We start from the raw sequence: 15,336 nt of genomic DNA, 5'->3' as shown, positions 1-15,336 counted from the left end.
GTCGCTGACTACAGGTGCAACAACAGCAGGCTGTCAGAAAACCAGACAGGAGCAGGAGCAAGCACAATGACAACACTTCATGACGATCAAGCAACCAGAAGTCAGTCATGCATCCTGCAGAGCTTTCTCTTTCGTCAGGAGGTCTGAAGTCACATATTTCATGAAAAATGTGTTCACAGACCAATATACGAGGTATGTAAGCATTCAGTGATTCCAATGGATTTCATTTGACATTTTTTACATTCAGCTCTGGTCACTGGAGGGACAAACTGCACCTTTGCTTTACACTGTTAGAAAAGAAAAAAATAACTCTTTTCCCAGTGTATAGAATGGTACTTTTATGGGCAAGAAAAATTATTTATTGTCAAATTAGAATGACACCTTTTGTATTTGATCAGCACACTTCCAAGGGAGCACAGAATGGCTTAAATCAATTAAAACAATACAAAAAAACATAAAACCTATTTCTTATTTTAATTTATTCCTTTAACAACTGTCGTTTTTATTTTAGAAACAGGGTTCCCATGATATTGGCAAACCTACTGTATATGAAGACATTTTAAAAGTATGATTTCCAGACTGATTTGAAAACTGATGAAATTAATATGAATTTATTCTAATTTTGTCAAGCTCTCTAAAATATTTTATTGGTCAGAAATTGCGATTTGTGAATTTCCTGTTTAATACTGTGTAGCTGCTTCGAAACTATCTGTATTGTGTAAAGCATTATAAAATAAGTGACTTGATTTAACTTGAATTGAATAAGAAGCATAAGATTCTGTATTACTCATTTTTATATCAAATTGCACAGGTAATACAAAAAAAACCAACATCATATGCAAACCTGCAATAATTAAGAAGTAAAACTGAGGCCGCAATTTCATTATTTAACAATTACCTGGACCAAACATGACCCTGAAAACAAAACTATGATTGGTCATCCAGATCTTTATCAAAGTGAATTGTTCCTGGTCAAAATAAGCTACAATGTGGACCAGATTTAAGCTGAGAGTTAAATGTCTGTCTAGAGACTGGCGTGAATTGAGCATTAGAGGGCCATAAATGTCTCCAATATAACACAAAATGTGTACTGCAAAGCAATACGACAAGAGCTGTAAGTGCTGCCTGTGTAACTGTGTGCAGTCATGAATTTGAGGCGTCAGCAGGTGTCGAGTGTTTAGTGCTTACTCCAGAAACCCAGCCATGCAACTCCACCAGCGCAGGGATTTCCCTCGAGTAAGCGTGACTGATGCTTAGCATGCTACAATCCAGCAGAGGCCTCCTCTACACTCCATCCAATAAAAGCTCTTTGAAATTCAGCCACAAGCTGCCGAACACAGAATGTCATGTTCCACAAAAGAAAGAAAGACTTACAGGTTCTTTTAGAATGAGGATGAGCAGATAATTTTAGTTTTAGTTTTACAGAACCAGTGTTGGGGGTAACAGCACAAGTAATGCGAGTTATGTAATCGGATTACTTTTTTAAAGTAATGCATTGCTTTTCAATTTACATTTTCAAATATGTAATGCCAGTTACATTGTTTTCCATGTATTGACTGGCAGCTCTCCTCCTGTCCTCATGATGAGAGAAATCAGGAGTGTGTTCAGAGGCGTTGTGTGCTACTGTAGTTCTAGATAAATCTCACTCACACAAAAACAGATTCAGTATTCCTCGAAATCAGTAAAAACTGTGAAATGCAAACTCAGAATATGACGCAAACCTGCAATAATTACATTACATTTACATTTAAACATGTAGCAGATGCTTTTATACAAAGCGACTTACAAATGAGGACAATGGAAGCAATCAAAATCAACAAAAGAGCAATGCTATGCAAGTGCTATAACAAATCTCAGTTAGCTTAACGCAGTACACGTAGCAAGTTTTTTTTTAAATAAATAAAAAGAAAACAGAATAGAAAAAGATAGAGCAAGCTATTGTTAGAGGCCTTTTTTGCATTTGTTAATTGTATAATAAATAAAAAGAAAACAAATAGATAGAATACAAAAAGATTACAGAAGCAAGTGTTTTTTTTTTTTTTTTAGAAAAAAGCAGTTAGTAAATAAATAGAGTGCAAGTCTAAAAGGGGCATTTTTTTATTATTATAGAGAATAGAATTAGAATAGAGAATGCTAGAGTTAGAGGGTCAAATAAAGATGGAAGAGATGTGTTTTTAGCCGATTCTTGAAGATAGCTAAGGACTCAGCTGCTCGGACTGAGTTAGGCAGGTCATTCCATCAGGAGACCAAGGGGCAGAAGAGGTGGTATGGGCTGGCCTGGAAGATAAGGGGCAGACAGTGTCTAAACAAGACGTAAGAGTGGAGCAGAAAGTATCAGTAGCACTGTTAGCATCAAGAAATGAAAATTGTTAGGGGGAGGAAGCGAAGATGAAACCATAGCAGATAGCCGGGAGGGTGAGAGAGCGTAGGTTACGTCGAAAGATAACATGTGGAGGGGTATGAGTTGTGTTAGGAACCTTGTATAGGTTAAGAGTGAGGAGGAAGTGATCCGAGGTGTGCACTGGAGTAACCAGTACATGATCAGTGGAGCAGTGTCGTGTGTCCATAAGGTCCAGTTGGTTGCCTGATTTGTGAGTAGCCGTAGTTAACACTCTTGAGATCAAAAGAGGCAAGCAGAGTGTGGAAGTCAGCAGCCTGAGGTTTATCTAGGTGGATGTTGAAGTCTCCAAGCATAACTAGGGGAGTACCATTCTCAAGAAAGTTTGAGAGCAGCACATCTAATTAATCCAATTTATTATTCATCCAATTTTTAACATAATTACATATGTTAAATAACACAAATATCCTTTATGTATTTAATCTTTGCTGCTGACCTTCGATGATCCAATTCAACCATACTAATAAGCAAAAATTACTTTAGATAAACATAACATTTGTGTTTTTTTTTCTTTTATTTATTGATGAACTTTCTTCTTCTGCATCCTATTCTTCATGTAATCCAGAATGGCAGCACAGCTGAAGGTTTGTTCGAGCTGCTACCATTTGATCCCAGAAAGCCTGACCCAGTTTTCCAGTCTCTCTAGTAGTATGTTATGATCGACAGTGTCAAACGCAGCACTGAGATCTAGTAACATAAAGATCAAAAGTAACATAAGGCATTACTTTCCATAAAAAGTAATGCAATTAGTTACTTTTCTAGGGAGTAACGCAATATTGTAATGCATTACTTTTAAAAGTAACTTTCCCCAACACTAGTTGTAAATATGTAACGTTCCTAATAATCAGTGCTGATGATTACTGAAGCACAGATTAAAGAAACAGAGGCGAGTGAACTCTAGGAAGGGAGGCAGTCACTGTGGGATGCTTCTCTTTATTTTGTTCTCACAACGAGTTCAATTTTCCGCAGCATTTATCTGTGATTGGATTGAGCTCATCTCTCCGTACATTACAAACTTCAGTGGGAGGAGAGGACTGAGAGGCAGTCAGGACAGATGGAGTCAGTGGGAGGAAGTCTGAGAGAAACAGAGAGTCAGGAGCAGATACTGTAAAGGGCAGGACTGTATTATTGATCCCCACTGCTTCAGAAAATGTGCACGTACAACGCAACTCCAGCTCCTACATCCTTTCTTTCTTTCATTCTGTGAAATACTCTTTAGCATACTTTTAAAAACAGTTTATGTAGTACAGAAAAACTATACTTTAAAAAATCTACTTAAGTGTAGGGCTGGGTACCGAAACCTGGTACCAATATTTCAGTGCCATGCCTGAGCGATCAATTGAAATATTTGTCCTCTGGGTCTCCGAAACGAACGTAAGAAGCATCAGCACCGCACGTGAAAAATAAATTCCCGACTGAGACAATACACGTGAACTCAAGTCGGAAAGCTCTAATAATACAAATCCAACAAATCTTTGTAGTAACGAGAGCGTCCATGTTGTTTTCACATTCTGACTTAAAAGCACAACGAGAGCATCGAGGAGCGCGTGAATGCAGTAATTACACTTGCTCTGATGGCAGCAGGTAGCCTTCTGTTAACTAAGCTAAACATGCTTAAATTAAAACGCCTAAAGCTAAACTTCCCTTATATTCACATTTCTAAACCTGTTGTCCAACAAAAGAGAACATTATAACCTTTTTACTCCACAACACCAGTCACATGCCTCCTTTTGTGATCCGATGAGGCTTCTTGTCACAGAACGAGGCAGAAAATATGTTCCATACGCTACTTTAAAAAGAATACATCGATTAGCAATGGATTATAAATATATTTAATTATTATGAAAATACCAGAGATGGCTTGAATAACACGGATAAAATATTGTCGCAGTCGAGTGTTTATTGTCTTTGTTTTATAATTCGAAACGTTTATATGTTCTGTTTACTCAGTTGCAGCTATAATAGCGATGCCTTTGTCCGTATAAGGGATTTCCTGGAGGTCATGAGTTCTCTACTTCTGTGACTGAATATGTGGATTTTCTGTGCGAAGGGGCCCTCTGGCGTCCAGTATGAATGAAACCGACATCATGTGTTTATAGGGCTAATGGCCAATCCATCATTTTTGGGGGAATTTGTATTTTAAATTTTTTTTAATAAGTACCGGTTCAGGTTTTAAAAGTATCGATTTGGCACCGGTATCGAAAAAAACCCAAACGATACCCAACCCCTACTTAAGTGTGAATTGAATGTAATGTTTTCTGACACTTAATTGCTATTTAATTATTTACAATTAAATGAAAATGAGTTATAGTTAAGTGTTATATTAAATGCAGTTAGTTGATCTTAAAGGGACAATTCACCCCAAAAATTGTCGTCATTTACTCTGTTGTTCCAAACCTGAGTTTTTTGCTATAGGACAGAAAGAATTGTATAAATTGTTAAATCATCCAAACCAACGACATGTATGTTAGATGCTATACCATCTAAGCTACTAAACGAGGTGCTTCCAGAAGTCATAGATCCTCTTCTAAATATCATTAATTCATCCTCTCATAAAGAAAAAACAACAACTTGATCCTGGAGAATTAGTTAATTAAAGACCGATCTCAAATCTCCCATTTCGGACAAAGAAAAGGTAGTCTCCTCACAACTATGTTCTTTCTTAGTATGGTATCTGTGAGGATTTCCAGTCAGGATTTAGACCGTATCACAGTACAGAGACTGCTGATTTCCATTTTTGGGTGAACTGTCCCTTTAAGAGTGCTCTTTGACCCACTTAAGTACATCTTTATTTGCAGTCTCATAATTATTTCTATTGTAAGTGTACTGCTGAATGTAGAGACGAGGATTTATGGTCATTTAAAATATACATTAATGCAATTCTATTGTCACGTATTTGTAACTACAAGATTTGTAATGATGTTAATTTAGTAAATGTAAAATATATTAACTTTAAATGCAATATTTAATTATACTCTACAGTGAAAATTGTAATTAAGTACTTTACGTCTGCTTTAATATGTTAGTCAACACATCAAAATAAGTGTATTTTAAAGTACAACAAAAGATTAAAACCTCATAATTTAAAAGTACTTTAAAGTAAAGCTTTTAATTTGACATTACTTTAAAATGCACTTTTTAAAAAGTGCATTAAGTGAGTCATGAATGTGTCTCTCTAAGTACACTTAAGTGGCCTTTATTTAATTCATATTATCTGCAACAAGTACAGTTTATTAAAAATATACTTTTGAGATTTGTGGTAAACTACAAGCACACATTAAAAACAATTAAGTGCACTTCTTTCATCATGTTTTTGTCTTGTAAATCTTGCATAGTTGTCGGTTTAATTTTTACCACCACAGTTTCAGAGTGTGTATCATCATGAAAAAACAAAATACAACTGTATTTAAAACAACAAAAGATCAGTGAGTAATTAAATCACTGTGCAAAAAAACTTATGAAAAAGTTAATGTTTCGGTCAACGATTCTTATCTCTCATTGCACAAATCCTTCAGAGAAATGACTCATACTGACAAACACAAGAGAGCCATTGCAGAAGAACTCAAGGGAAACATGTTAATGTAATAAACAGGACTTCAATTGTTTTATGTCTTGTTGCATAACCATGTGGCTGACAGTGTTAACAAGTTTTTTTATTTTACAAAGACTGTGGCGTGACTCTTAAGTTCTGAAGTAATAACAGTGAGATGCTACCTGAGGAGATCCATCAGAGCCGCTTTCCCTCGTCTTCCTCGCCAGCCTCTTCTTTTTCTTATGCAGCGGTTTGGATTCCAGTATCATCTCCTCCAGCTCAAATGTGGGGTCGCAGTTTAGTCGCCGCCTCTGCCATCATAAAAACACTCATTTATATCCTGCGCAGTGTGTCCCATGAGCAAATGAACATTTATTGGCAAGTACTACTTCAGTAGTTAATCCCTTGTGATTAATTCTACTGAATTAGCACTTATAGTGTTCTGTAAATCTTAAAAGTATTTTTTTTAAACTGTACTTGTCGATAATATAATATTAATGTAATATTTAATTATGTGTATATAAAGGCAGTACACTTGCATGAAAATTTTTGATACACTTTTAAAAGTGCACTTTGTATTTTCTATTTACTTTAAAGTGCATTTTAAATATTACGTTTCTGTAATCTCTTGTGCTTAGAGAAGTACACTTATTTTTGTGTTGAGTAACATATTAGCACTTTAGTGTGTTATTTGATATTACATTTTAAATGTACTAAATTGCAGCTTTATCATTACGAATGTGTAATTACAAATACATTTAAAAACATAACACAAGTTTAAATAGAAATGACATTAAAGCATATTTTAGTTTACCATAAATGCTTGTCAGTACATTCAGCAGTACACTTGAATCATATTTCAAGGACAAAATAAATAATTATGAAATTACATAATTCAGTCCTATTTAAGTGAGTGAAAAAGCACTCTAAAGATCAGCAAAATTGCATTTCATATAATTTTTAACTTCAATGCATTTTCATTTTATTACAAATAACATGCAGTTAAGTGCCAGAAAACATTACATTTACACATACATATATTTGTTTGAAGTATATTATTTATTCTTTTGCATGCTAAAAGTATGTTTAGGTGTACTTTTTCACAAGGCCACTCTTCCTATTACTATTTAGTTAAAAAGTATTTATATGAAAACACTCAAAATCCTGAAACGTGTTGTCCTCAAAAGAGTTAAGCCACTGAAGTCCCACTTCAAAATCTCTGCATGCCATCACATTAGATACGCACAGATTTCAAGCAGGTGGCTATAATAGTGCCAGAGCTTTTCTCAGATCTCTCAGACAATTTTGGAATTCATCATTTTTTACAGTGCATTCCAAACGGCATAAATAATGCTTATGGGCACTCTGGATGGAGAACAATTTCCACAAGCAAACAGAAATGTTCAAAAATAACCACATCAAGAGGTTTCTAAAATGTATGTTTTTGTGGCGTTTAACTGATGGACACTTCGCTCCCAAGATTCACGGCATGAAAACCTCCCAGTCCAGACCAATCATCATAAATCTGCACGAGGTTTGCCGAGTGTAACGTAAATGAAACCAGCCGCATCTGCAAACATGTTCTGGTTCTGTACGCAGAACATGGTGAAAACCATCAATATTTATAGTTTTATAAATGTCTTTATTATCATGAACCCCTGATTTTTTTATATTTTTATAAAGAGTTATTGCTGCTGTTATTATACTGTAAATGTATATGATCTGTTATTCTAAGTTAACATGAACAGCATAGAATCTCAGTTTTATTAATTAAATGAATATATACAAGATACATATTTATTCAAATCAAACAATACAAAGATTGCATTCAAAATGTCTTTATAAAGTCTAATTTATAACAGTTTTTAACATTTCATTTTGATATACAGCATAGCATGATCACTTCTGAATGGAAGAGTGTTCTACTAAAGAATCACAATACTTTATTTCTTTATTTCTTATTTAGAACATAATGATCAGTTTCTACAAGTCCAATCAAGAGATTCTTTGCTTTTAAAGGGACAATTCACCCAAAAATGAAAACTCTGAACACAAAAGAAGATGTTTTGAAGAATGTTGAGAACCAAACAGTCGCTGGCAGTCACTGACTTCCATCATTTTTTCCCAAATACTATGGAAGTCAATGGCTACCGCAACTGTTTGGTTCTCAACATTCTTCAAAACATCTTCATTTGTGTTCAGCAGAAGAAAGAAACTTGTGCAATTATTCGTAAAATTTAAGTATGGAATTATAAGTTAAGTACAATTTAAATTTAGTAAATTTAATGTGGCCAGTTAGAGTTTGATGAGTAATTTCTACTTAATTATTTTAAGTTTACTCTGCAATACTCAAGTACATTTAACTCAGTCACAGTCTGTTAACTTTACAGTTTGTTAATGTAGCGCTGAAAAAAACCAACCATGCTATTAAAGCATGGTTCACTTACAGACATGTAAGTAAGCAAGTAAACATCTTGTTATCCTTTTTAAGATAATATGTCTACTCAAAATAGTTATTACCCAAATGAACACAGATACCTCAATATAGTTGGTACACAATACACAATGACGATAACAATCAGTGGATAGTGTTTGAGTATGAATTTTGTGTAGAAAATGAACTCCAGATGTTACTAAACCTAACAACACAAGCAACCATAAAACAGTGTAAATACAACTCGAAAACAGTGAAAAATTTAACCTTATTAATTAGTCATGCTCCAGTGCATGATGGGAACAATGGGATCATAACTTTGATATTTACTTAAAGAATCCTTGTAAACATAACAAACAATTCCAAGTAAAATTACTTATAAATTCAAACTTTATTTTTTTACAAGCTTAAATTGAGTATTAATATAGAATTTACTCTTTTTTTAAATTTTTTATAATTCTTGCCTAAACTAAATAATATTTTAATGTAGAAATAAAATGTGTTTTTCCGTAGTATTTACTTCAAAATCAGTTTTATCAGTGAACTTGGGGGTGCGGAAATGATGACTGAAATTTCATTTTTGGGTGAACTGTCCCTTTAAAGTGGTTCAAATCATTCATATTTCTGGAACGTCTGCATGTGCATGTCTCTTTATTTGCTGTGTGTGTGTGTGTGTGTGTGACAGAGTGTGAGTGTGTGTGTGTGTGTGTGACAGAGTGTGAGTGTGTGTGTGTGTGTGTGTGAGAGAGAGAGAGAGAGAGAGTGTGTGTGTTTGCGTGTGACAGAGTGTGAGTGTGTGTATGTGTGTGAGAGAGAGTGTGTGTGTGTGTGTGTGTGTGAGAGAGAGTGTGTGTGTGTGTGTGTTGTAAACTTACATTAGGGAGGAAGCCAGGTGGGATTTGTTTGCTGAGCACAGCATCCCAATTGACATCAGAGAGGTATTCCAAGTCCTGGAGCTCCGAGAGACTGGAAATCCTCTTCTGAGCGTCGACACACAGCAGCTGACAACATGAAGCAAACACGCTTCATGTTTCATACGGTACGAGATCGTGACTGATCCTAAACATGACTGTAATTATCCAGTGAAAGTATGACTACAGTGCGGTTTGTGTGATTAATGCTACCTTTGGTAAGAGTGATTTGATCCCTGTAGACCAGGCCACGGGGTAACAGGGGTACACTTTGTGGAAAGTCTGCAGGATCTCATTGGTTGGTGTGTTGGTGCGCATGATGTACGGCCTCTACGGAGGTCAAACCAACAGTCAATGAAACATCTATTTCTTGTTCTTGCGCTAATTCTGACCTCAGATCAGATGGTTGCGAGAGAGAGCCTCACCTGTCCACGGAGAAGCTCATATGCAGTAATCCCTAAAGACCACCAGTCCACTGCGAAAGAGTAACCCGGGTGTGTTCCCTCGAACGCCTGGAACAGTTCTGGGGCTGCAACAACAGACAAGACAACAGTCATCATTATTACTCCAATAACAACTATACCATTTCAACAAATGATATCAATGCTGTTATGTATCAGTACTGTTATTTGTACAGCCCACTTGTTTAAAACAATCAGCATTGCTAAAAGCTAATTCAATGCTACTTTCTGGTCTTTTTTTGTAACTGAAGCCTACCGTGCTCTAAGCTCCTTATTTTCAGTCAGTAAATGATAGCATTATCATCTAGCTAAATTTATGATTGTATTCAGTTAAATTCAATGTAATGAGTCAATGACATGAATTAAATTTACACAACAGCACACAGTAAATTGCCGTAAAATTACCGGAACGACTTTACCGGTAAATACAAAATGCAATTACAATTCTTTTTACCTTGAAATATGATTTTCAAAATCATTCTGATGGTTCACTGACTTCTAATAATGTTGAATGGCTTCTGTTTCTGTTTCCTGAATTGTGAAAACGTCTTACCTGTCATTTAACATAGCTGTACAATAGTTCATGACAAGGTAATAATGATAAGGAACCTTCAACTGAAGCTGTGTTAAATCACACAAATAAAGCATAACTAGAAGATTCTCAGTGTTAAAGAGAAGTATGAAAGCTCTCACCCATGTATGGTTTTGTCCCTGCAATAGATGTGGCTTTTAAGTCTTCCTTCACAATAGCAGCTATGTTAAAATCTGTCAGGTGAGCATGACCTACAAAGAAGAGATGAATGCTCAATAAAACCATATAATGTACACTACTGTATTTAACATGAGGCTACAAGATATCAACACAAATAAAAAAAGTTTTTTAGTTAAATGAAAGTGGTTGCGCTGATGCTTACAGAGACTTTCCTGAGATCGATGGTCTCATGCTAATTGCATCCCAATTTGCATACTTGCAAGCATTTGTTTTGTTGGTGATGGGAAAGTGCATGCTGCTGAAAGCATGGGACATACTACTATATCATGAAATCAATGCATCTTGATACCTGCAAGGTCTTTAATATCTGGAGAAAGCTATCCGTTAGCATTCCCATTCATCTCAGTGGCATCTGCTCAGTTAGAGCAGGACTGGAAGTATGTGACATACATGATGCCATCTTGCTTTCATCAGATTTTCTTTTTTGAGGCAATCACATCAGCTGTGTAACTAATTACTCTGGAGCCGCAGGAAACGATGCACTGACAACACTGAACAATGTGCACAGTCCCAACCCTTTTTATCTATCTTGAGTCATAAGCATAAATCATTTTCACGCTTTTAAGAGGCCTCAAAACACAAAACAAGTAGTCAATGTCATGTAAAGCGTGTATTATAATATAATTAAATATTTTGGCCACGTAATGGCATCGTTGCAGCATCTACCAAATGGGGCTCATTTTTTAAGCCTTGACACGATATAGCATTTAAGTAAATTCTTTTTTTTTTTTTTCAATGAAATGCATTGTCACTGGGTCAGTGTCACACCACAGTGAGGTATAATCCAAGACGCTATAGAATTAAAGTCTTTAATACATGAAGAGAATACACAAGAGATAACTAAGAGTTTAACATTAATGACAACACCAAACCAAGAACAGAAAGAACTGAGGGCTTAAACACACACAGGGAATAATCAACGTATCAGGGAGCAGGTGTGTACACTCTTAAAAATAAAGGTTGTCAAATCTTTTGTCAAACAGAAAGGTTCTTCAGATGTTGAAGGTTCTTTATGGAACCATTTAGACAAAAAGGTTCTTCTATGGCATCGTGAAGCACCTTTATTTTTAAGAGTGTAACTATCAGAAACCATGATAACAAACAAAGAACGAGAACTCAGGCAATTATTAAGTGCGTTTACATGCACATTCTTAAACTTATTGTGCTTAATAAGTCGTCAACACGTGTGTGGTCATGTAAATGTGTTAAACTATTTTCCTTTAATGGCGTAAGGAGATAAATGGCTTAAGAAAAAACTGATTGACACGACTAGGGTTTTACTCATTACCCTGATTCTGCCCGGCATGAAAACACCTGAACCCTTGTTCTTTTGTTGAAAACCTTGTCTCCTAGACGGCCATTGGGACAAGACCACGGGAACTAGATGAGTCCTCTGCACAATCTGACTCTGCTGCAGCCTAGATTTAAACTGGGTTTGTCTGGCCAGAGGAGAAAGACACACTATTTCGACACACTATTTCCCCATTTAATACCGTAAAGCTGCTTTGACACAATTTGCATTTTAAAAAGCGCTATATAAATAGTGGTGACTTGACTTGACTTTCAGCTTATTGAAGTGAGCATGTGTAAAAACGTGACAGAAAAGCGACCTTATCCGGGCTCGCAAAATGTCAAAATCCCTGGTAGCCCTTCTCACAGGCACCCGAAATGAATTGAATTAATTGTTCAAATTTAACTTTTAACAAAGCCCTCTGTAAAAACCTTTAGATTACAGACAGGAATAAAACTGGAAAGTTTGGTGTATGAAAGTACTACTGAAAGCTCCTAAGATTTTTGGCTCAGGCAATGAGAAAATAAAAACTCATAATTGCAATTGAAGTCTACAGACGCTAATAAAATAAACACTTAAATGTGCATTTTGGATGCTTTGTTTCTCCCACTAGTCTGAAAGAAGACATGTTATGGAAGCAAAATAACCCAAAATCTCAAAATTGACCACTTAATGAGAGAAAAAACTTTAAATTAGTTTTTAAAAAGATGTTTAAATTTCTGCATCTTGGACACAGCTTTGATTCATATGTTGAAAAACTGTGGTGGCTAATTTGGCATCGCATTACAAACAGTGCTCCTCCATTCTATTACGATAAATTCAGTCCAAAACAGCAGCTTTGTCTCACAGTATAAAGGTTGAAACAGCACCTTCCAAAATCTATTCCTTCCTTACTGGCCTAATAAAAAAGTTAGGTTTGATTTGTGGGGCAGTTCCTCTTCTCATTCCTGGTATTGAGATGACACTGAGTGTAGCGAGCAGCTGAGGAAATAACAGTGAGTCCGGAGTGAGGAGGCCAAAGTCAGCCATTCACCTTGATGAAGATCTGTCATCGTCGCAGGGCACGAGGGAACCGGAGCAGATGCGACACGCAGAAGGAAGGGGGTATACAGGGTTCAGTTTCTCTAAGCGTATGCATATGTGTCCCTAAAGCACAGACAGAGTAGATGCTGTGGATGTGTGCAGTGCTGATATGAATGTAAAACACCTTCATGCAGCAGCTGCATTGTTTACACACCGACAATGGACATCGGTGATAAAGAGAAGATGAAAGAGTTTCCTGCAGAGCAGAACAGAACAGACTCATTTGTATTCATAGCTATTCCACTGCAGTCTTTTGGTTTTAAAGGGGACATGAATTAAGAAATCAAGTCAAGTTATTTTGACATACTTTAAGAGGTCATTGCAGTGCAAAAACATCCTGTAAGCTTCCAAACTTAATATTTTCATTGAGACCAAGCTGCCAAAATAGTTCAAAGTGTCGGGGAAAGTTACTTTTAATAGTAATGCGTTACAATATTGCATTACTCCCTTACAAAACGAATGGTGATAAAGAGAAGATGAAAGAGTTTCCTGCAGAGCAGAACAGAACAGACTCATTTGTATTCATAGCTATTCCACTGCAGTCTTTTGGTTTTAAAGGGGACATGAATTAAGAAATCAAGTCAAGTTATTTTGACATACTTTAAGAGGTCATTGCAGTGCAAAAACATCCTGTAAGCTTCCAAACTTAATATTTTCTGATAGTCCAAAACAGCTTTCATTGAGACCAAGCTGCCAAAATAGTTCAAAGTGTCGGGGAAAGTTACTTTTAATAGTAATGCGTTACAATATTGCATTAATCCCTTACAAAACTAATTGTGTTACTTTTTATGGAAAGTAATGCGTTACGTTACTTTTGCGCTACTTTTTCTCATCTGGGCTGTGTTTGCTTGTTTGCTTTTAACTCCTTTCTCACCAAAAACACAGATTTTTCCGCGTTCTCGCTGTTATATGTTTGGGGCGCTATTACGCATCTCCTGAATGAGTCCTTTTTATGGAAAGTAATGCGTTATGTTACTTTTGCGCTACTTTTTCTCATCTGGGCTGTGTTTGCTTGTTTGCTATTACGCATCTCCTGAATGAGTCTAGAATGTGCCGATCAAAAACACAGGCAAGGAAGACGCAGAAACAAGCAATCTCGTATGTATGCATATGCATATGAAAAACAATGCGATCATCAACAATAAACAGCATATAATGTTACCGAGTGAAATGTCGATCCAGGAAGGCATCTCCTGAATGAGTCTAGAATGTGCCGATCAAAAACACAGGCAAGGAAGACGCAGAAACAAGCAATCTCGTATGTATGCATATGCATATGAAAAACAATGCGATCATCAACAATAAACAGCATATAATGTTACCGAGTGAAATGTCGATCCAGGAAGTAGCAAAGGACTGTGAAGCTTTGGGGGTGTTGATGGAAGCGATCTGCTGCATCTTTGCTTGGATCATCCTACTGAATATGATCCAGTGTTTGATGAATGATTTGCTCTGCTTTTTGCTCAAAATGTTGCTTTTTTATTTTTTATAAAACCTACCTACATTCAAGTGTTGATAAAAAAAGAATGCTTGAAGCTAGAATAAAACAGATTTTTTTTTTTGTTTAAAAGTAGAGGCGATCTACTGCATCTTTGCTTTGATCATCCTACTGAATATGATCCAGTGTTTGATGAATGATTTGCTCTGCTTTTTGCTCAAAATGTTGCTTTTTTATTTTTTATAAAACCTACCTACATTCAAGTGTTGATAAAAAAAGAATGCTTGAAGCTAGAATAAAACTGATTTTTTTTGTTTAAAAGTAGAGACTCTGTTCTTTATTTTTGATGCATTGCATGTTAAGATATTCATAAAACAAAATATTCTGGAGGCCATGAAATTTTAGTGAAAATCATCAAAAATGCTGGCAGTAGCTGGCAACTTTTTTCAAAAACGCTGGTGGGGAAATAGTTAATATAAAAAGTTATATTTTTGGCATATGTAAAAGCCCTTACACACCAGACTGATGAAAATGTAAATTCCCGTCTGTACAGTAGAGGGCGCAGCTCAAACAAACCTTTCAGCTGTGCCGCCATTCAGGATTACATGAAGAATAGGACGCAGGAGAAGAAATTCAACACTCTTCAGCAAAAAAATAAATAAATAAAATTGATAAAATGGGATTAAATACATAAAGGATATTGTATTATTTAACATATTTAATTATTGCTGGTTTGAATTTGACTGTTTTTATTCATTTTGAAGAATACTGAATCTGCACTTACTCCTGATTTCTCTCAACATGGGGACAGGAGAGCTGGAGAAACAAAGAAACTGGTGTTACTTATTTGAAAAAGTGACTTAGATATGTTCTTGTAAATTAAAAAGTAATGCCTTACTTTACTAGGTACTTGAAAAAAGTAATCTGTTTACGTAGCTCACGTTACTTTTAATGCCTCACACTGACGGTTTGTTTCATTTTTGGGTATGATGTCATAGGGTGATGAAAGCCCGCCT

At 35.8% G+C, this 15,336-nt stretch overlaps 1 protein-coding gene across 1 annotated transcript in view; it reads right to left on the bottom strand.

Annotated features, from left to right (window-relative positions):
* stk32a (serine/threonine kinase 32A) overlaps window positions 1-15,336 on the bottom strand; it is a 59,922-nt gene that overhangs the window by 3,653 nt on the left and 40,933 nt on the right. Inside the window, exons 7-11 of the mRNA XM_016247665.1 lie at window positions 10,430-10,519; window positions 9,701-9,804; window positions 9,489-9,605; window positions 9,240-9,365; window positions 6,113-6,241 (exon numbers count right to left, since the gene is read on the bottom strand). Of these exons, the coding sequence (XP_016103151.1) occupies window positions 6,113-6,241; window positions 9,240-9,365; window positions 9,489-9,605; window positions 9,701-9,804; window positions 10,430-10,519 (566 nt within the window). The remainder of the gene's footprint in view (window positions 1-6,112; window positions 6,242-9,239; window positions 9,366-9,488; window positions 9,606-9,700; window positions 9,805-10,429; window positions 10,520-15,336) is intronic.

The sequence above is a fragment of the Sinocyclocheilus grahami genome, unplaced genomic scaffold (assembly GCF_001515645.1).
Source record: "Sinocyclocheilus grahami isolate Dianchi unplaced genomic scaffold, SAMN03320097.WGS_v1.1 scaffold847.1, whole genome shotgun sequence".
Classification (NCBI taxonomy): Eukaryota; Metazoa; Chordata; class Actinopteri; order Cypriniformes; family Cyprinidae; genus Sinocyclocheilus; species Sinocyclocheilus grahami.
This window is presented reverse-complemented; position numbering and strand designations above follow the sequence as displayed.